Consider the following 23,009-nt stretch of genomic DNA (forward strand, 5'->3'; position numbering starts at 1 on the left):
ATCTATAGATACAAACAGAGACACAAAATGACGTACCTGGTGGAGGAGCTCTGCCAGATCGGTGGTGGAAAAGGTTGGATCGCCACTGAAGTCGCCTTTCAGGGAGCTACGCGAAGAGAGAGAAACGATGCTGAAAAATGACCTAAAATCTGATATGCGACCTTATATACATGATATCACCGCTACAGTATAAACGAGGATTGGTTTGGTTTTGGTTTCAGAACAATTCACCGACAGTGCCATATATCACCAAAATGTTGATATGGGTTTTGGCCCAAAAATGATAATGTTTTGGCACTGTTAAATACCATATCAGCCCACTCCAAACATGATATTGGCCCAAAACTAAAATCAAAACACCAAAACAATATCAGATATGGGCCTCCGAACAGGCCCTCAGTTTTCAGTTTTTAAAAAACACTTCTCCAAAAACAAGTGCCAAGCAGACAAATGAATTGTTTTCTAAATTTTTGACACTCAAAACTGTTTTGAGAGTGTCATTCCGAGCAGGCCTATCTTTCCCAATTTTTTTCAATCCTTTAGTTTTTCCTCCAGTTTTTCCTCCACTAAAAACTACCGGAACACAGTTGACACCATCCTTTATTTTCTTTTTTTTTCAAATCCCTCCGTAAAAAAGGAAGCTATGTTGAGTAGAAGTATTGAGGACAAGTATTGTTTTGTTTAATTATGTTGCTCAAGTGTTGAAAAGAATTATAATATTATTTTGTTAGGTCTGATGAGGAATTAACGAATTGGTTTAGCCATGCTCATTGGTTATTATTATTATTATTATTATTTTAAATTTGGAGAGAGAAGCATAACTCATTTAGGGCCTTTGGGTCTTTGGGCCCTTGAATGATCAAAAAAAAAAAAAAAAAAAAAAAACGAAAGAAGAAGAAGAAGAAGATTAATACTACTATATAGTTTTTCTTTCCCTACTGTCATTTTAAGGTACTGCGTTCCATTGATAAAAAAGGAGAGGAAAAATGCGATTCCTCCTCACCAAACGCCTCTCTCCTTACCTTCACCATGCTACGGCTTCAGCATCACCGTCACCATCGTCTTTACCTCCTAGTCGTAGATATGCTTCTCTGATATCGGTGGCCCTCACTGATGATAGACGATCACAGCCGTCGGTTCACCACGCATTCCGACGCGTCCTCGCGGCTCCATGGTCCGCCATACAGTACCGTGGTCTCAAACTTCGCGGCTCCGATGTGAGCTCCCTTTCTTTATTAGTGATCCGTACATGTTTGTATTTATATATTTATGTGAATTTTCACTTACTCTTGCGTTGGGGTTTATGAAATGTTGAGGTTTCTCATTATCCAACCAAATTGGTCATAATTCAAATAGATCTACTCGCGCGCGCGCACACACACAAATATATATATCTGTGTGTGATGTTTAGGTGTGATGTATATAACCAAATGTCTAAGCGTGTTTGTTAGATTGTTAACATTTTCAATTTGTTGCAGGTGAAACCAGGACAGATCATCGAAAAACGAGGTTTGGGTTTTAATCTTGATTTTAAAATCAAAACTCACATTTGTAGTTTGTGCATAACTACTAACAACAGTTGATTATGATTTTTTTAATTGGGGATGAGGGGTTTCTCATACATCAGGCAAAGTTTACGAGGTAATTTGTCAGCCATTTTCACATTTGTACATTTGTTTGTGTTTTTTGTGTGATGAAAGGTTGTTGCAAGTTATGGTCTGATTGCATTCATGGATATAAACTTGTTTTAGGTTTTAAAAGCGCAGCATTCCTGCCAAGGAAGAGGAGGAGCTGTTATACAGGTCTAATTTTGATCCCACTATTTCACAATTTCTTTTTGGTTTTTAAATATTGATTCATCTCAAATGTGAATCTTAGAAGTAAAAATATGATTGCAAAAAAAATTTGATTGGTGATTACAGAACAGGGAGAAATTGTTTGTCAAGTTTCCAGTATGGTATGTATTTTAGAATTCCATTGCACAATGCATTGCCATGCTTTTTATAAGTACGTGCGATCATTTGTATGTGCTTAATATGTAAAATAAGCTAATATGCTATTTGAAATGGTAGACAGTTTGATATAGTAATACAAAAAAGGTTATTTTGTATAGTTATACACATAAGTGGCTGCAAAGTTTTGTGGTCTTTGAATGGTATGGATTTTGATAATATTAAGTTGCATATTCCATTTATGGGAATCAATTAAGTTTAATGTTTCGATTTCGAGTTAGTTCATCCATAAGTATTTCAGAGAACAGTAGATTATGTTTGAAAACTATATAAGTTTCTAGCTTAAGACCAAAAAAATTCTCAATTGTAGAACCAAGGGCGATGGTGTTGTCAGGCCTCTTGGAGAATCCCATTGTTCACCACTTGGCACATGTAGTTCCCCTATCTCACTTGCACCTGACAATTAATCTGAGGAAGGTTCCAAGGGGATTCAAATCCCTAACCTCCAAATACCTGAGGTGAGTGCATTGTCATGTTAGGCCCTCCCCGTGGGGTCGAGGAATCTTTTTTGTTGAAGACAACAATAGTACTTGTTAGAACTTCTGTAAGAAGCCCTATATAATCTTAAAAGCTCAGCTAACCTCAAATGGGTAACCTTCTTAAAGCTTATAATTAATAATTAACCATGTTCATACTTTAAAAGTAACTAGCATGACTAGATATTATCTTCACCTACTTGGAGCGACTAGAAACAAGAAATCTAAAAATTAAGTAACAAAGTTGTACTAAACCTGTTTGTTCCTTATGGTTATCTAATATGGATTATAGAGATAACTTGTTCTTGATCTGCCCATTTGCTAGACAGATCTGGTCTTGGTTCGATGACATCCTAAATTGGTTTATGCCTTTATTTTATAGGTTTGAATAAATAATAGAATGGTTTATTCTTTTTACAAAGGGTAATTCAATGAGATCAAAGTTGAACAAGATGGTTTTGCTGTTGTTTTATGGGCTATATGGGGTGAGAGGAATACTAGATATCATCAAGGAAATTGTCAATCTGCAGTTGGGTTGCTAAAAGGACATGGTTCCAAATCACTGCTGCTGTTATTGATTGGCAGGATGTTGTGTCCAATGTGTAAGATCTACATTGTGTTCTATTTTGTTTTCTTTTATACTGGAAGTGGTATTTTTCTATTTTTCCACTTTTGCTTGGAGCCCTCATTGTGATAATCTTGTACTGAACCATACTACCTCTGTCTCATATTAATAGCCCACCTTTCTTTTTAGGGATGTCCCAAATTAGTTGTCCCATTCCCTTTTCAAAACAAATGAAAGGCTATCTTTCCATAATTACCCTTTAACTTTTACAAAAATCTCTTAACTTAATAATACAAATATTTAAAGTGAAAAGGACTACTTGGTAATTTTAAAAGGGGACAATGCAATAATTGCATGTCCCCTTAGAAAGTTATATTCCCCAAAATGGACGACTATGGGATGGAGGGAGTTTATCTTTTGGTGATCCTCAATACATTGCCTGCTTATGAAAAAAAATAATTTTTTTATACAATTTTAGGATGAGAGATGTGAAAGATGTGAAATAGGATTGTAGATTGCGAGACGTGGAAGCAGTTTACAGAAGGGTAATATTGGTAAGTTAAGTATTTAATTACCAAATCCTCCCTCCTTCAATTTTCCTTGTATTTCTTATCTTCACAATTTTCCCTTTGAATCCCTTCAAATCCCATTTCTTTTAAAATTCCAGGTCCAAACAAGTGAAATTCCTTTTGAAATCCAATTACTATGAAATCCTGAGGTTCCAAGCACAGTGTAAGTTCCCCAACCTTACACACAATGACCCTCCTTCATGGTCTGTCCTCCACTCTGAACAAAGCATTGTTGAACAAAGCGCTCCTAACACCCAAACCACTTACCTGATAGGGCTACAAACTTTATCCCAATTCACTACCAGAGTAGGAATCTAAAACAGAGCAAGTAATATGTTGGAAGACTCAAAAGGGTGCTCTTCATCACACATGGATCGAAAGAAGCCACTCTCCCCGAAGAGGCCCCTAAGGGAAGGCCCAAATAAGTCACTTATCAAAAAAGAAGAAGGGAAGGCCCAAATAAGTCACCGGGAAAGTCCAAACACACATCCCAAAATATCCATCGAGGAAGAAATACCAATCACCTACTCGCACAATCCCACTCTTCCCAAGAATCTGTTTCAGTTCTCATTTCTTAATTGAATTACAAACATCTCTCAATTCTGTTTTTCACTCCAGAATCTCACCCTGTTATTCACTTCAGTTCTCACTCCAGAATCTGATTTTATATTTTATATGCTGATTTTCGGTTTTATATGCTCTCGAAATTGGCATGCTATGTAGTGCTTTGAAATTGACATACTATTCATTTGCATCTTTATGTTAGTATGTTGACTATTGAACTTGAGTATTTGGTTTATTTGACTTTTGCATCTATATATTAACTATTGCATCTTTATTGGGTGCCATTTTTTTTTTTTTTTCTTGCCTTGCACCTCTGGCTCAAGGAGGTCTTGGCGCCTTAGTGTGGCTTGAGCCTTTAACTATAGGTATTTGGTGCTTTTCAATAAGGCCCTTTTGGGAAAGTGTTTATAGATATTTGAGACGAAGAGCCATAGACTCTCGAGGAGGGTGATTGCGAGCAGATTTGGGGAGGCGAGAGGAGGATGGTGCTCGTTTGAGGTGTGAGAATTCTAGGTGGAGTTGAGGTTTGGAAATTCATTTGGTGGGATAAATTTCCAAACACATCAGATTTCGAGTTTGGGACGGGCAGGGGAATCTATTTTTGGGAAGACATTTGGTGGGGTGATCTTTCTCTTTCTCTCACTTTTCCGAGACTCTTTAGGATTGCCACAGATAGACATGCCTTGGTTTCTATCGGCTCGATGGCGGGGCAACGTCCTGGGATGTGGCTTTTTTTTTTTTTTTTTGAGGCATTTTTAGGATTGGGAGATTGAGGATGCCATTGGTTTTTGGAGCAGCTCTATTAGCATTTCACAAAAGCCGGTTTAACATGATAGAACAAAGCATATTTAGATTGACAGGTATCTCATCAAGGAGAAGTTGAACGATGGAGTGATCAGTATGCTCTTTGTGAAGTCAAAAGAACAACTAGTTGATGTATTCACTAAGGATTTGAATTGTAATTCCTTTCATTGTATTGTAGGTAAGTTGGGCATGAGAAATATCTATGCACCAACTTGAGGGGGAGTGTTGGAATATGTGGGAATATTCTTGTGGTAAGCATAATTAATGGGCTTAATCATTGGGATTTGACCAGAATAAGTAGTGGGCATAATCAGTGGTGTTTGACCACAATTATTGTAACTATATTTCTGACTAATAAAAATACATGGGTGTAGAGATGTCTACTCTTTACAACCCTTCCTTACATTCTCTTTTCTACTCCGTCTTCTTTTCTATTTCTTTCATCTTTCAATTAGTTTTAACCTGATCGCATTTTTGGGTCATAGCACATTTCAATTAGTTTTAACCTGATCGCATTTTTGGGTCATAGCACATTTAATGGTTGGTTCAAGATGAGCAGTAGGGAGCTGAGGTACCCTTGTTTCTCACCCTCAATGTTTCATTAAACGAAAACAAAAAGCGAAAGAGGCGAAAAAAAGAAACAAGAACAGTCTTCGGAGAAGGTCGCCCGAGTGGAAAACTCCGGTGCCAGAGGGAGAAGGAAGAAAGAAGCTAGTGAGAGAAAACATCATTGCCCATTGCTTGGACAGGAGTATAAAATGCGCCTATCTCTTTGACTGAGTTGGAGCTGAAACTTCATTTAAATGGAAATACAATGGAGGAAGATGACTCCTTTAATAGGCAAGAATAATAACTGAAAAATAGTATAGTAACAGCCAGAGCTAACGATTTCCAATTCTTCCCTAACTAGCTGCTTGTCTTTGCCAGTTGAAGTACTTCCTTTGCCTCCCCTTTCTATAGCATACCCCAGTGCCGTCCTTTCGACCAGCAAGCTTCATCTGGGAGTTAAAGAGTAGCAACTGGAAGCTGGATTTTGCTTTATCTATTCATGTTACCCCAATATCCTTACCAATTCCATTGGTTACTCAAAAATATCTAAGATGGTGTTCCCATGTTGGGTTTTATCCTGATCGCATTTTTGGGTCATAGCACAGTTGATGGATGGTTCATGATGAGCCCATGCCCGATTTTACATTTTATTCTTTTGTCTCTTAATGTTTTTGGGTATGCATAAAAATGCAGGCAAAATTTTATTTCTCTTGTTGCACTAGATGAAGGAGCGCTTTTGATTCTTATTGATGGATATTGGATGGCTGGTCTAAAGTGCCTTGAAAATTGTTGGAGCAATTTATTTTTGCAATGGACGATCATTCTTGACTGCATTCTTGACTGGACTTCTAAACTTTCTTGAGCCTTCTATTGTTGCACGATCCTTATTTTCTTCACAATATGGTGGCATCTTCATTTTCTTGTTTCATTTGTTTGAAAACTTTTGTTTTTATTTCAGGTGGAACTTCGTGATGTTGACAGTGGAAATAAAACAAATGAAAGGCTTCGTACAGATGAGGCTATTGAAAGTATGCATCTTGACTTGTTATCTTTTTGAAAATTATTTGTTCAAGGGGTCTGTATTGGTATTGCAACCCCATTTCTTAATGTTTTGTTGCAATTACTCTCACAGGCTGTATTTGATGTTGCTTAGGAGATATCCATCAGTTGCTTCACATTTCTATACTTCCCCTAGGTGTGACGAGTTAAAGCTGAAATCTACTCGAAAGGGGGTGTGAAGTCTTTAGATGTGTGGTGCTGAACCTAAGTTGAAGCATCATCTCCATTTTGGCTATATACTGACTATCTAGAGAAAGGAACTATTATCTTTTACAGATAACTCCCTTGAACTACCAATTGTGCAATAAACCCCTCAAACTTCTTAGAAGTCCATCGGATACGCCCTTTTCATCCATCTGTTGTGAAAAAAGGAACGGCAACTCAATCACATGCAACCTGTCTTTAATTTTTTGTTAATGACTATGATGCCTTTTATATTGACCATAGTGTCCTCGGATAGAATTTGATCTGATTAAGCCCTTATATTTTTCGATAGACAACTTCACCTGATCTGACACAGCAAAAAATTAGATTTTTAAATCTCTAGCTTTGCCTTTGAAACAACAAAAAATTAGATTTTTAAATCTCTAACTTTGCCTTTGAAACATCATCCTCTCACACTGATTTCTATTTTTTCTCTCAATTTCCCGGTGGCATCAATATCCGATCGAGTTTCCATCCTTTGTCATCTTTGTGCTTCTGCAAGATCAAAGAACCTTTTTTCGTAAGTCGCTTTGGTCCTATTAGTTATACAAGACCATTGTGACCATTACATTCTTCTTTGGCCCATGTTTGGTTTAACTTGAACAAATCGCAAATATAGCCTTATTGTTTGAAGATGGAGAACTACACAGGTCGGAGAGGTAATATATGCAGAATTAACACTGGGAAACTTTTGGGTTTTAAAATCGCCATATGGCAGTGACAGTAAATGCGAGAAAATTGCTGAGGTAAAAAGGGCTAGGAGAAGGAGGTGAAATTTGTAGAGTTCTTTTGGAAATTGTGTAATTCAATATTAAATTTTCTGGTTGAAGATTGGATGAGGACAATGCTTTCCATATCTACACTTGAAATGCAGAGATGGGCTTTCTAAGCCCTGTTTCTCAAACTCGTCAACTTAATAAGAACACAATAATCTCTAAACTTACGGTGAGAACATGAGTCATGTATTGGCAAATTCCTACTCAACTCTTTGGTTGTGGTGCGTCAAAGTGTTAGTTGCCTACAACCAAGAACCACAGGAACCGATGAGGTGGGTGCCTGTGCCAAGAAGGATCAACAACCTTAAAAAGCACATTGAAGACATCAGCAATAAAGTTTCGCGTAGAAAATGACGCAGAAATTGCAAGGTTCAATAACGTATCCAGGACATAGGTAATTGAAGTTGACCTAGATTGGATCTTCGTTTGGTTAGCTCAATGTTTTCTAAAAAGTTTTAAAGAAAATCAGAATTTGTGGATAGATGGGTCGATTGATCGATGGCTCTTCAGTAAGCCTTCGTTGATAGGTGGATCAAACAAAGTTTCTCCAGAAAAAATGTTTAAAATCCAATAAGCCTTGTTTAATGGAGAAATTCTCAATAGGTGTCGATCAATAGCTCAATTTATCAAAACCTGTTGACTTTTATTTTTGGTAACTCTATTAAATCAGACTTTCAGTTGGACTCTGCATTAATGTATCATGGGACTCCTATATTGGCTATATATAAGGTTATAGTCAGTCCAAGAGATAATTGAGTCTCTAAAGATTATAGAGAAACAATCCTTATTTAGAGAAAGAAACAATCCTTGTTCTATATTTGGATTTCCAATTGATTGTCAAATTTATGTGATTGAATATCCTACAACCAGGAGATCGGCATAATCAATCCTAAAAGTACAGAAGGATTTAACAAGCGATGGAGAAGTAGATTGCGTGAGGAGCGAATTTGTTGATGGAGTGGACAACCTAGAGACTTAAGTGGATACTTTGGTGTGTCCGTGTCAAGATGTAATTAGGGAATTCTAGGGTGCGGACCTGGTAACCTAGTTGTACTATTTCTTTCGTGTAGTACAATGTTCATGGCTATTGTGGTTTACCCTAATTAGAGAATTCTAGGGTGCGGATCGGGTAACCTAGTTGTACTATTTCTTTCTTGTAGTGCAGTGTTCATGACTATTGGGGTTTTCCATGCTATTTTTTGTTTGTCTTTGCTCTCCCTATTTATGATTGTGTGGAGGTCATTGTGTAACAATCCACTCCACCACATGATATGATATTGTCCGCTTTGGGCTCGAGCTCGCACGATTTTGCTCTTAGGTTTTACCCCAAAAGGCCTCATACCAATTGGAGTGACACACCTACATATATAGCACTTCCCCTTTCCACACCCAGGCGATGCGGGATTGTGCACCAGTTGTGGTAGCCTGCCAGTGCCTCTTGTACCTGCTCACGGCACACTCGCCCACAAGGTCGTCACAATCACCCCTCTTTGGGGCCAACGTCCTCGTTGGCCACACATTCGGCTGGTTAGGCTTTGACACCATTTGTAACGACCCACTCTACTACATGGTATGATATTGTTCGTTTCGGGCCCGAGCCCGCACGGTTTTGCTCTTGGGTTTTACCCAAAAGGCCTTATACCAGTTGGGGTGACACACCTACATGTATAGCATTTATCCTTTCCACACCCAGGAGATGTAGGACTGTGCACCTGTAGCTCGCTAGTGTGGTAGCCTGCCAGTGCCTCTTGCACCTGTCCACGACACACCTGCCCACAAGGTTACCACACATTGATTTCAGTTAATTAGTTTCAAACTAATTAACAAAATTTCAATTTATAATCAGAAGTATTTTAAAAGTTGGTTGAAAGTTTAAATTAATATTCATAAGACGCATTTACCGTCCTCTAGGTCTAATACACCGTGTGTACCTTGACTTATTAAAGCCTTCAGTTGTGGAAGAAAATCTTCTCTGCGCTTTTAATATTTGTCGTCAACCAGTTTTATCCTGTCACATAAGTAAAAGTGCTTTATTTTATTGGGTCCTATCACTACGTGGGAGTATCTAATTAGTTGGTGATGCCATGTCACTAATACAACCGGTGCAATTAGGTTTTTCTCTCGTTTCGGTCCTTATACTTTCCATTCTCTTTAATCCACTAAACTATGAACAGTAAAACCAGAACATGAAATTGCAAGGTTAAAATTGAGATTAATTTGGTTTGTTTGATAGATGTTGAGGAGAGATAAGAGAGACTTTGTTTATGTGGTGGTATTGGAGGAAGTTATATTGCACCAAGGGTAAATTGGTGCGCCTCCACTAGCTGGAAGTAGATGAAGGAGAGAAACTGCTATATTGTAGTGGTGGTTACTTGTGGTGTATGATATGGATTTGTAGATTTGTTGTTTTTAATTGCTTTTTTAAAAGATAAACAAATCAGAGGTAGGGTCTATGATACCGATGTTAACTTTTTTAGTTGTGATTTCCTATAAATTATATTGATGATCTTTTTACTTATTTGACTAATTAATAATTAAGTCGGTTCTTAGATTGAATTGTGTAGGTGTTATATTTCACTGCTCCACGTGACCCTTTTGAAAGTTAAACAAGTGTGGACTGTTGCGCCCACGTGGCACGTTGAAAAGTCAAATAAAGTTTGGACTGCTATAATTGTGTGACACATAACTGAGTACAAACAAAACCTTGATATTTCACCAGGTCACATACCTCGAGAGGGCAACCCTTAAGTCATAGGCACACAAAACCCTGGCATCTCACCGGGTCATCAAACTTGAAGAGAGAAACCCTAAAGTCATAACCAAAACCATGGCATCTCACCAGGACATCAAACCTCAATAGGGCAACCCTTGTGTCACAAGCAAAACCTTGGCATCTCACCAGGTCATCAAATCTCGAGAGGGCAACCTTCGAGTCACAAGCAAAACCATGGCATCTCACCACGTCATCAAATCTCGAGAGGGCAACCCTCAAGTCACAAAACCCTGTCATCTCCCCAGGTCGTCAAACCTCGAGACAGCAACCCCTAAGTCACAAGCAAAACCCTGGCATCTAACCAGGTCATCAAACCTTGAGAGGTCAACCTTCAGGTCATCACACTTGTTTGACTTTTCAAAGGGCCACGTGGAGTAGTGTAATATGATACCTACAAATTGTAGATTTGAGATTGAACAATTTATTAAATACAACAAAGAGATGATTCTTACAATTATTAGATGAAGTGATTTAAGATGCATGATTGATAATTACAAAGTAAAATTGAGTTTATATGTTGTTTAGTCTATTTGGTCAAGCATGCTATATAATAACTTAACCTGTTGAAAGAGAGAGAGAGAATATATGAAAACATATATTATTGAGTGAGTAATAGACTGATACAATGGTGTTTATATCGGAGAAGCTACGGGAGTAGGTGAGTGGAGAACAAGTAAACCTTATACATGGTAATTCTATATATGGTAATGAGGGTAGCTGAAGGCGGCTACAAAATACAGAAATCCCTAATATACAATGTAATCTAACTGTATACGTGTGACAACTCATATAATACTGTACAACACTCCTCCTCAAGCAGGAGAGTAAATGTCAATAACTCCTAGCTTGCTACATATGGAATCAAATAGAGTTCTTGGGAAGCGCCTTAGTGAAGATGTATGCCAGCTGTCTACCAGAAGGAACAAAAGGTGTAACAATGTCATTCAAGTCAACTTTAGATCGAATGAAATGGCAATAAACTTCAATGTGTTTAGTCCTCTCATGGTAGTCGGGATTGCTAGCAATATGAATAGCTGCTTGATTGTCACAATGGAGAGGAATTAGGTACTGGATTGAAATCCCAAGTTCCTATAAAAGAGTTTTCAACCAAGTAAGTTTACAGACAGTGTGCGTCATGGCACGATACTCTGCTTCAACACTGGAACGAGCCACAACTGTCTATTTCTTACTCCTCTAAGTTACTAGATTTTTTCCTATGAAGGCGCAGTAACCCGTGGTGGACCGTTTATCCAAAGGAGAACCGGCCTAATCTGCATTTGTGTATCCCATAATCCAAAGATGTCCAGAAGATCGATAAACCACGTCCCAGAGCACCCTTGAGATACTTTATGATGCATACAACTACCTTCATGTGAGGTTCCCGAAGACTGGTCATGAACTGGATCATAACACTGACTACATAGGAGATGTCTGGACGAGTGATTGTAAGGCAAATAAGTTTACTTACAAGTCTCCGATACATCTTTAGATCAGCGAGTGGGTCACCATCATCCACCTTAACTTTTACATTAGTCTCCATGGGTGTAGTTTCGAACCAAGATATCCAGTATCCTATAACAGATCAAGAGTATACTTCTGCTGAGAAAGACTAATGCCTTGCTTCGATGGAGCCACCTCAATTCCTAAAAAATAATGAAGTTTGCCCAAATCCTTAGGAAGGAAGCTAGAACTCAAGTGATGGATTAGAACTTGTATCCCATCTCTGTTACTGCGAGTGATAATGATATCATCTACATACTCCACACGAATCACAATACCACATTTCGTTTTCTTAAAAAAGGAGAGAGTGATCAGCTTGGCTTTTGGTCATACCATGAGCTACCACTGTTTTACTGAACTTATCAGACCATGCACGAGGGGACTAGATGACACACACACTCCCCCTTAGACTCAAACCCAAGTGGTTGAGCCATATAGACTGTCTGAGTAAGGTCATTGTGTATAAAGGCATTTTAAACATCAAGTTGATGAAGTGGCTAGTCTAGATTAGTTGTAAGAGAGATTATCACACGAACATAATTCAGTTTGGCCACTGGAGAGAACGTCTCAGTATAATCACGACCATAAGTCTAAGTGTAGCCGTTATCAACAAGTCGAGCTTTGAGATAGTCAACAATACCATCAGGCTTCCCAACGACAACCAACAACCTGAGTATCAGCAGGCTTAGGAACAAGGTCCCAAGTATGATTCAATTTTAAAGCCTTTATTTCTTCTTCCATAGCTTCCTCCACCCTGGATGAGAAAGTGCCTCCTTGTAGGACTTAGGAAGAGTAATAGAGGATAATGAAAAAGAAAAAGCTTGAAAGGAGGAGGACAATTTATTATGTGATACAAAATTAGAGATAGGGTGATTAATACAAGACTGTTTACCTTTCCGAACAACAATAGGTTAATCAAGATCAGAGTTCGGAGAGATGGAAGAATCTCCAAGTGTTGAAGCGACTGGTGGAAGTGGCAAGGCTGGGTTTACTACTTCAGTCATTGGAATATGATTAACTACTCTTTTTCGGCGACGAGCATAGACACGAAGAACTGGTGGGATGTCAGAATAAAAAACTGGAGTTGGAAGAACAGACTCTTAAAGAACGTAGTCCTCCAAACAAATGGGAATAATAAGGAAATCCTCAAAGAAAGTTACATCTGCTCACAAATTGTTTACGAAGAATTGGATTGTAACATTTATATCCCTTTTGAGTTTGAGAATAACCTAAGAAAATACATTTGTATGCATGAGGATCAAGTTTGTCTCGTCCCGGGCTTAGATTATGAACAAAACACACACACCCAAACATCTTTGGAGGAATGGAAAAAGGGTTTTTGTCAAAAAACATCATTTGGAAGGGTGATTTTCCTTGAAGGACCCTAGAAGGTATGCAGTTTATAAGATAAGTAGCAACCAGAATTGCATATGCCCAAAAATGTTTTGGAACATGCATTTAAATTATTAAGGCACGAGCGATGGCCTCTGGTACATGGACTCTTCAAAAGTAATGAAATACCTGTGTCGGACACGTATCCCTCAGACATGGGTATGGGATATGTGTCCGGCATTTTTGGTTGGACATGTACTTAAAAAACATATCCAATCATTCAATTACATTATGTTATTACTTTAAAATGAGTTAAATGCCCGGTTTAGGATTGTGCTTTTTCAGCGATCTTTTCCGGATTGGGAGATGGATGATGTTCTTGGTTTTTTAGAGGTGCTGTATAGCTAGGTGATCCAGGGAGGAGGTAGGAATTCTCTTGTTTGGACTTCTTATGCTGGAGGATTGTTTAGTGTGAGATATTTCTTCGGATGCCTTCTGGACTTGGACGGGGTGATCTTCCCTTGGAAGGCAGTGTGGCGTACTAAGGCACTATTGAAAGTGGCTTTTTTCACTTGGACGATTGTGTGGGGTAAAATTTTGACGCTGGATAATTTGAGAAGGAGAAAGCTTATTAAGGTGAATTGGTGTTGCATGTGCAAGTGCAATGACGAGTCCGTTGATCATCTTCTTTTGCATTGTCTAGTGGCGGTGGATTGTTGGAACCTTTTGCTAGGTTTATTTGGAGTTTGTTGGGTCATGCCTTGATCTACTAGAGGCTTGATTTACACATGGAGAGGGGGTTGGGTGGGAGCACAGGCTTGAGGGTTCTGGAGGATGGAGCCTTTGTGTCTTTGGTGGTGCTTGTGGAGGGAGCGGAATAGAAGATCATTTGAAGGAGAGGAATCTTCCATTAGTGTTCTGAAATCTTTTGTTATTAGCTTTCTTTGTTTTTGTGGTTCGGATAGATTCTGCTCTTCTGCTGAGGAGATTGTTGAGTTTTTGGCTTCCCTGGGCCTTAGGGGTTCTAGGTTTTTGTGTTTTTGTTTGGGACGCGTTCTCCTTCTGAACGCTTTTTATTGAATTGTTTACTTATAAAAAAAAAAAAAAAAAAAAAAGAATTAAATGCCTATATTGAACATTATATTTGATAAAAACATTACTTTACTCTAGAAAATAAAATAAAATAATTAATAAAATGAATATTTAGCCGTGTCAGTGTGTCCTTCTGTTTGGAGATTTGATATGTCTGACGCATAGATATATACTCGTGTCCGACACCCGTACCCGATTCCATGTAACATAGGCGATAGCTAGGAGTGGGCTAGTCTTCCGTTCAACAATTCCATTTTGTTAAGGGGTATCAAGACAAGATGTTTGATGGATAATGCTCCTTGACTCGAGAAACTTTTGAAAAATATTAAGTTTATATTCAAGGGCATTGTCAGTTCTAAGAACAAGTAATTTTGCATCAAACTGATTTTGAATTTCAAACATCCAAATGTACTAACTCAGAAGGTTTCAAACTTTTATTATCAAAACGACACTTAAAAGTAGTTCGACGATGTTTACTAAGTTCGCAAGTAGTACAATTAAACTTAGAAAAAATCAACTAAAGAAGGGACCAAGGCTTGAAGACTATTTGAAGAGCGATATCCAAGGCGGCAATGCCACTGGTAAGTTGAAGAGTAGGTGGAATGTAGAGCTGTTAGAGCAGTAATTGGATGGAAGTAGTAAAGACTATCCTTCTCAAACCCCCCACCAATCGTCTTCTTTGTCTTGAGATCCTAAAAGACACAACGGGTAGGAGAAAAAGTAACTGAGTAATTTAAATCTGATATGATTTTGCGAGCTGACAATAAATTGAATGAAAATTGAGGGATATATAAAACTGATGAAAAAAGTGAGGCTCGAAGTGCGGAAGGTAGCAATTCCAATAACAAGTGATTTGGCACCATTCGCTATAGTAACAACCGATGGTGAGAAAATATGAGAAATATCAAAAAGAAGAGATGGGTTACCTGTCATGTGATCGGATGCCCCTGAATCAATTATGTAGAAGATAAAGCATGGAGACATGTATTATCTGAAGTAACGATATTAGCGCTGGAGGATGGCTGATTTGCACGCTCATGCTTTACCAGAGAATCATACTCGGCTTTGGAGAGAACGACTTGTTCATTCGCAAGAATGGGAGTAGTCTCCTCCAAAACCGAAGCTTGATTAGCCCAAGTTGGCTTGCTCCAGCAGAAATCAACTAGAAGTCAACCGAGTGATTGTTTCGGCCACATTGAGTACACTTCTTGCTGCTGCCGCTACTCCCTCTGCTGCCACGAGTACCACGGCTTGGGTTGGAAGGACCTCTGCCCCCTCGTCCTCCACGGAAAGTATCATGTCGCTCAGTAGGAACAACAAGAGCAGAGTGGTTGTCCTTTTCAATCACAGGGGCATGAATAGATGCTCTTCGAACTCGAGCAAAAGTCTCACTTGCTGTGGGTATCTCCTGCCAGACAAAATCTGCGAACTGATCGGAGCGAGTTCGGGTTTAAGTCCAGATAAAAATTTTGCCACCCGAAACTCCTCCTTGTGTTGTTTTTGTTGTTCTATGTCTATAATCGATGGTTGGTAGACATTCAATTCTTCCCACATACCCTTTAATTCTGAGTAATAATCTTCAACGGAGATAGATCTCCCTGGAGATTAAAAATATCCTGGTACAACTAACAAATATGAGAAATATTCTTTTATGAAGAATACATGTCTTGAGATTTTACCATATCTTAGGCTCCAAGTTGTTCCATAACCAAGTCATACTCTGAGCATCTTCTTTCTCCCAAGTCTCAATAATCTTTTCATCACTGGTGGGTTTGGTTGATGATAGGACAGTTTTCCTCGAGTCTATAAGAACACCTCTACGGCTCGAGACCATTGAAGGTAGCTTGAGCCTTTCAGTTTGGTGCTGGTGATCGACCCAAGAAGATGAGATTTCCTAGTATCCATAAGAAGAGCTGCGGATCAAATGAGATATAGTAGAGAGAGGGAGCCGAGATAAGAGAACCAAGATCAAGCCGAGATGAACTCGAGAGAAATTACCGAGGTGGGATCCGAGAGAGATTGCCGAGACGAGAACTGAGATCACCAAGGAGAGAACGCTGAGATGGAATCAAGATTGGAGTACGAGCAAGACTGAAAAAAAAATTAAAGAGGGATCGATTTCCTCTTTGATACCATGTTGAGAGAGAGAGAGAGAGAGAGAGAGAGTGAGTATATGAAAACGTATAATATAGAGTAAGTAATATAAGAATACAATGGTGTTTATATAGGAGAAGCTACGGGAGTAGGTGAGTGGAGAACAAGTTAACCCTATACATGGTAATTCTATATATTGTAACGAGGGTAGGTGAAGGTTCTGATCTCCCGGTGACTGATTTTCAATGGGTTTAAATCTGATACCAAGTTAGAGTATAAAATCAGAGGAGAGAAGAAGAAGAGAAACTGATCAGAGATGAGGTTTAGGGTACGCTGCAAAATCACTCTATCCCTTCACCTTGCCTTATATTTATATTAGAATGGAGACAAATACAATAATACCCCTGGGGTAATATAACCAAAGAAAATAACAATTAACTCTAAAATAAAATAATTCTAACAAAATAATTATGAAACAAGTAAGGGAAAATAAGTAATTTACTTATCCAACTAATGAAGAGCTAATATCTTGTCCTTATTTGCTATTATAGCTCAGGGGTTTTCTTACACTGACAGGGTGGTATTTGTAAAATAATGATAGTCCGAGGTGATTTATTTTGTTATTATTAATAATATTATTTTTCAATTTACCCTAAAGTTCTGGAATGACACAAGTTTAAACTAAGTTGACTTCTAAAATTTCAAATTTACCTATGTGTGCATTTTTCTTTTCAGAATCCAATTCTTGAACTCATACATGTCTTCTTGTTGCAAGTAGAAATCCTGATCTATATAATGGCTAGATTTACTAAATTGTTACCTGGAACTTAAGTACACAAGAAAATTAATGGGTTTAATTTTATCCATTGACCTTAAATTGGACTATTTTAGTCAATCCATGTTCACCCACTAGATTTATTTTGATATTAATTTTTATTTTTATTTTTAATTTGTACCAATAGTAAGTTACGTAATTATTATTATTCGAAGTTAGAATAATCAGGTTATGGAGTCATGTACTTGATATTGCATTAGATTCTTCTTATTTATTTTTATCTAATTTGATTTGGTGTAGGGGTATTTGTTGTACAAAAGCCCTATAATTACCTGTATACTGAGGATGACATTATCGTGCTAATGGAGTAAGTTATACTTTTTCTTTCTTTTTTCTTCCATCACTTTTTTGCAAATTTAAATTTATTTTCAGGTTTAAGGAAAGATATATATATATAAATAAAAAAATATATGTATGTATATATATATATAGAGAGAGAGAGAGAGAGAGAGAGCAAATTTACTTCCTGTGTTTTCTCTTGGTAAATTTTTTCAGGCCTAATACATTTGAGCAAGTGGATTTGCCAAAGGACATGCTTGGTGAAGCAGTTGCATATTTAAAAGGTCAATTTCATTTTAAACACTATGTAGTGAGGCATTTGATTTTTGAATTTTGGAATTATTATTAATTTTTTGATAAATAAGATTGTATTAGAAAGCGTTCAAACCGGGAATGCATCTCGCAAAGCTACACAAGGCCAAATAGGGCCCCTAAACTCTCAAAGAGTCAAAAAAAATTCAACTTTAATTAATAATCATAAAGTTGTCTTCACAATGTATCAACCGACACATATAGGCATCAAGGAAAAACCCCAATAAAATCCTACTACCAAAAATAAAACCCTAAAATTTTAAATTACTAAAATACCCTAAAATTAAAACATTAGTAAAATACTAATAATAAATAAATAAAAATCCCTAATTCTATCTGTCTTTTCAATGTTTCCAACAGTAATGGCGAAACATGTGCAATTCAAACTCTCGGACCATATCTGGTTCTCCATCACCACCCCTCCTCATAACTCCTAACTTGCTCCCCAAATTAGGCTAGAGTGGGATCTAGATGGGCCTATCCATGTCTTGGCTCCAATATACCCAATTAAATGGCTTGTCAAAACTGTTGACCCATTAAATATGCCTATGAATTATTTTCAATCCCACTAAATGAAAATAGTTGCACTCCAAGTGACGAATAAAGAAGCCACTCATGTACTAAATATTGCAAATTAACCACTCCATTTTAATCAGTGTTTAGATACCATAAAGGTAATACCATAATCCAGCTACTAATTAATCCATATTTTGGCCACTTGATTTACGTTTGATCACATAAGATTTTATTTTCTATACCATTGGGTTCCATCTTGAGAAGTATGTTCTAGAGATCAATTTTTTTTTTGTTTGATAAATAAGAATGTATTAGAAAGTGATCAAAAGGGGATTGCATCCCAAGAGAACTACACAAGGCCAAATGGGGCCTCTAAACTCTCAAAGAGCCCATAATCAATAATTATCCAAAAATACTGGGCATATTGAACTTAAAAAGATCTCACACATTGGTAAATCAAAGCAACCACGACAAAAGACCAAGGTCCATACATCCCTCAAGATTAAGATTTTATTCGCCTTAGTATAAGGAAAATTACTTATGATGGCTATCGTAATTTTAATTTATCAGCGATCCAGTTCAACATGTCATACACACTAATGTGTGGTTTTGATTCTTCCACTCAGACGCCCGAGATAAGCCACCCTATTCTATAAAAACCAATGTGTTACATTTTATTTCGATAGAATGTCTAATTTTATCACTGAATGTGAATAATTTCTAATCATGAATACTGATGATTTATATATCTCCTATACACGAGACTCTCCTATGCGCCTAAATTATCCAATTATAATTAGTGGACGTGTAATTCAATCTTTGAATTAACCAACACAAGCATTCACCATATATATATATGTAAGACTACAAATAATAAAACCCAGATAAATGTCGATTACAATCCAAAGTTGGCTTTGTAGGGCATACAATCCCGAGACTTGAACATCATCTTCATTGCCAATCCCTTGCTTTCCCATTAAAGAAAAAGGGCAAAGAGCCAACAATTTGTGAGTTTGCGATGTCTTGATTTTGAATATTTACGACATACAAATTACTATTATTGACGTTTTTGGTAACTTTATGTTGGTCATATTTTCCTGTAAAGTACACTAGTTCTAAATCCTTAAAATGCAAATGGTTCATATATGCATCATGGATCATTCTGAAAATGCTTCCTGCTAGACCTCTGCTTCCTCTCTTGTAGTGTTCTTGACGCGTCTCGTCACAACCATCAAATTGGGAGTGTGGTTTAAGAAGCCTTTTCGGTCAAATTTAAATTTATAAAACCACCACCACTACTGCTACTAATGTAGCATAGCGAGTAGGGATCGTCCCAAGAGACCGCAAGCGTATTCGGAATTAAATTCGGATTAGTAGGTCGAATGATTAAGAGAGGGGTTTGGTTGGTTTAATTAAACTACTATTGAATTGAAAGCATGCAATGTAAAAACAAGCTAAAATTGATTAAGGTGAGAGAAGAGGAGAGAGGTCTTAGGGCATTGGAATCACCGCTAAGCTCTTCTTCTAAACCATTAGTCTTCACAGATTTGGGGAAATTCAATGTTGTAAACCAAGTGAGTGCCAACAATTGAAACAATGAGCATGGATGACTCAACAAGTGTGAATTGTCTACTTAGGCTAGTGTGTAGCACAACCCATCAAGTGAAGACATTGACCATTCAATAAACCCACAATTGTAGCACATACCAATCTAGAGAAATGTACATCTTGTAACAATAAGCATGGATCATCAAATACAAGCATGGATTCTATACCTATCTAGGAATTTAAATGCAATTACACTACAATTACACTAATGATAAGGAAATTAAACTAATTAACTAAGGTTGTAGAACAATCCATCAAGCACAAGCATAACCCATCAAATCAACCACAAGTGTATCTAATAAGCACTATGCATGACCATCACTAGATTCACAATTCAAACACACATAGACATGCATCAAATTTGTAGAATCTAGTGTAGAGACATAATCATCCATTTCATCACACAGACGTGTAAACAAATTGGAAGAATTGAATCATGTAAATCACAACATTTATTAAATCACAAGGTCAATACATTATTTACAACAAAAATCCCCAAAAATATCAAAGAGCTAGAGTTTTAGAAGGCAAGCCTAGGGGCTCTTCCAAGCCCCAAGAGGAGGATCTAGCCACTCATGGATGTTATCTTGCAACCCTCAAGGGCTATTTTCATGGTTGATTTCATCTTCTTCCTCCTTTTTTGCCTCGTCTCTTGCTTAAAAACCCTAATATCTAGAGAGAGAAACTATGTCTAGCTATGTAAAATGTAACAAAAATTGGAACAGAACTTGGAACAAAAAGAGTGGAACCCTATACAATTGGTTCAATTTGATTTAAATACAAGCTCCTTTGTGTAGGCAACAAGTCAGAAAATAGCTTTCTAATTGGTTCAATCCCGTAGCCAAAAGTTAGGTGGAGTTCGGGCGCGCTTGGGAATAAACAGCTCACTGCCAGCAAGGGGTGGCGATCGATCGCGGACTTCGGCGATCGATCGTCAACCTCGGCGATCAATCATTGATGACCTGGCAATCCTATCTTCACAACTGGAAACCTTTTCTGCTTAGTAGGTGTTGACGTGGCATTGCGAATGATCGCAGTTTGCTGCGATCGATCGCCACTTTGAACGAACGATGACGTGGCGCCTTATCCGCTGCTGACATGGCTGCAAAGGATCACAGCCTTGGCGATCGATTGCCACTGCTCCAGGGCACTTTTTTGAACTTTTTCCAGATTTTCTTCTTGATTCCAAAAAGGGCTTAATAGGCTGTCTTTAGCCTGTTTGAACCTTATTGACCTGAATAGATAAAGACAAGAATTAGAACTAAAACGAGAAAGTAAGATAGATGAATGGACTAAAATACCCTAGCTTAGGTGCTAAAATGTGCAACATTTGAGCACTTATAAGTTCTCAGAATGAAGCTTTTTGTTTATGGCTGTGTGTTTTGTTTTCCTTAACCTGTTTTCTTCTTGAATTTATGGCGCTATTACTTGCTATGCTTCCTTGTTTTTTTGTCATCATCTTATAAATCTGACTAGTCGTAATTAGTTTCCATGATTAACCTGTAATCACCAATCTAAGATGTCATATTTAATGGTAAACAGATGACATGAAAGTCAATGTGCAGCTGTATGATGGAAAACCGGTGTCTGCATCCATTCCTCAACGGGTGACATGCAAAGTTGTGGAAGCACAAGCTCCAATAAAGGGGATTGGAGCCACTCCTCAGTAAGTTTTATTGACCTGAAAATCTTCAGTTATGCATTTAAAACACAGACATGCACGCGCGCACACAGACATGCACGCGCGCACACAGACATGCAGCAGACACCTCATATATCGTTTTCTTCAAGACATTATATTTTATGATATGGAATTTAGTGAATTGTTAATGCACTTTGATAAATGTTAGTATAAAAGCTCATAATGATTATTGTTAGCATATATGATAGCCACGATTTATGGAATAACTTATCATAATAGCAAAGATTTGATTATGCATATGTTAGCATATATGATAGCCACAATTTATGGAATGACTTACTATATTAGCAGAGATTTGATTATGCTATAGAATATGCTTTAGAATATGTTGTGATTTGATTTAGATTTGATTTAGTTTCATTTCTTGTAATATGAGCATGTGCTTTTTTATCTATAAATACTAGAGTTGTGAATGGGTGATTAATCTCATTCAAACCTTTACACAATTCTCTCATTTTTTTTTTATATTTCTACTTGGTATCAGAGCCAACACCTTTCCACACCTTTCAACAGCCTTGCTACGTGTGTGACAGCCACCTTAGGCTGTTTGTAACATCGTGTGACGTTGCCTACACATGTTTTTTTGTACTGTTGTTTTGTTCTTGAAAACATGTATTTTTAAGTTTTACAATTTCTTTTTTACTCTTCTAGGGTTGGGTAAATTGGGATAGTTTGTCTCCAACACCTAGAAGGGCTTGGGTAAAAAAAAAAAAAAAAAATTTAGACTGCAAAGAGGTTCCGGATATTAAGGAGGAGGTTGTTTGGCTATATGTAAGCGGGCAGCGCTCCTTAAAAAAAATATGTGTTTGGATTTTTCGGGAATGATTTGAGGAGACATTGTTATTTTTTATGGTCTGAGGAGACCTTTTGATTTATTAACAAAATTTGTGCTGTGTATGGAGTTTTTTATTGTTGTGTGACAGATGGTCCTCGACTGTAAATTTTCTTGGCTCAAGTTCTGTGGGTTGTGGGACCCTTTTTTCCACCAACTCATTAGAAAATCTAGGACGTCAAATCACCACAGTGAAGTTGGATGGTTCCAACTATTTGATTTGGGCACAGTCTGTCAAGATGTTCATTGGTGGCAAATGCAAGATTGGTTATATTACTGGTTCTGAGAAAGAGCCAGCTGAGTCAGAGAAGGCATATCCACAATGGTTTGTAGATAATGCTATGGTTATGTCTTGGCTAGTCAATTCGATGCGACCAAACATAACTGTTGGTTATATGTTTATGAAGACTGCTAAGCAGATTTTGGATTCAGTTCAACGCACTTATTCTCAGAGGCAGAATAATGCACAGATTTTCCAGCTAGGGCGAGATATCACTAGGATTTCTCAGGGTGATTTGACAGTTTCAGGTTACATCGCCAAGCTTCGTGCTATTCG

General features: G+C 37.6%; 1 protein-coding gene across 7 annotated transcripts in view; it reads left to right on the forward strand.

Annotated features, from left to right (window-relative positions):
- Positions 1-856: 856 nt before the first annotated feature.
- LOC132306138 (uncharacterized) overlaps positions 857-23,009 on the forward strand; it is a 43,228-nt gene continuing 21,075 nt past the window's right edge. The window contains exons 1-9 of one of the 7 annotated variants that reach the window (XM_059803387.1): positions 857-1,217; positions 1,479-1,509; positions 1,610-1,641; positions 1,752-1,802; positions 6,498-6,567; positions 17,445-17,511; positions 17,700-17,767; positions 19,232-19,318; positions 21,462-21,585. In XM_059803387.1, the coding sequence (XP_059659370.1) occupies positions 987-1,217; positions 1,479-1,509; positions 1,610-1,641; positions 1,752-1,802; positions 6,498-6,567; positions 17,445-17,511; positions 17,700-17,767; positions 19,232-19,318; positions 21,462-21,585 (761 nt within the window). In that variant the 5' untranslated portion in view covers positions 857-986. The remainder of the gene's footprint in view (positions 1,218-1,478; positions 1,510-1,609; positions 1,642-1,751; positions 1,803-6,497; positions 6,568-17,444; positions 17,512-17,699; positions 17,768-19,231; positions 19,319-21,461; positions 21,586-23,009) is intronic. The other 6 variants (XM_059803388.1, XM_059803383.1, XM_059803384.1 and 3 more) reach the window with 6 other exon arrangements.

Source organism: Cornus florida, unplaced genomic scaffold (genome assembly GCF_030987335.1).
Source record: "Cornus florida cultivar Cherokee Brave unplaced genomic scaffold, ASM3098733v1 CherokeeBrave_3.0.0_Hap2_Chr05, whole genome shotgun sequence".
Classification (NCBI taxonomy): domain Eukaryota; kingdom Viridiplantae; phylum Streptophyta; class Magnoliopsida; order Cornales; family Cornaceae; genus Cornus; species Cornus florida.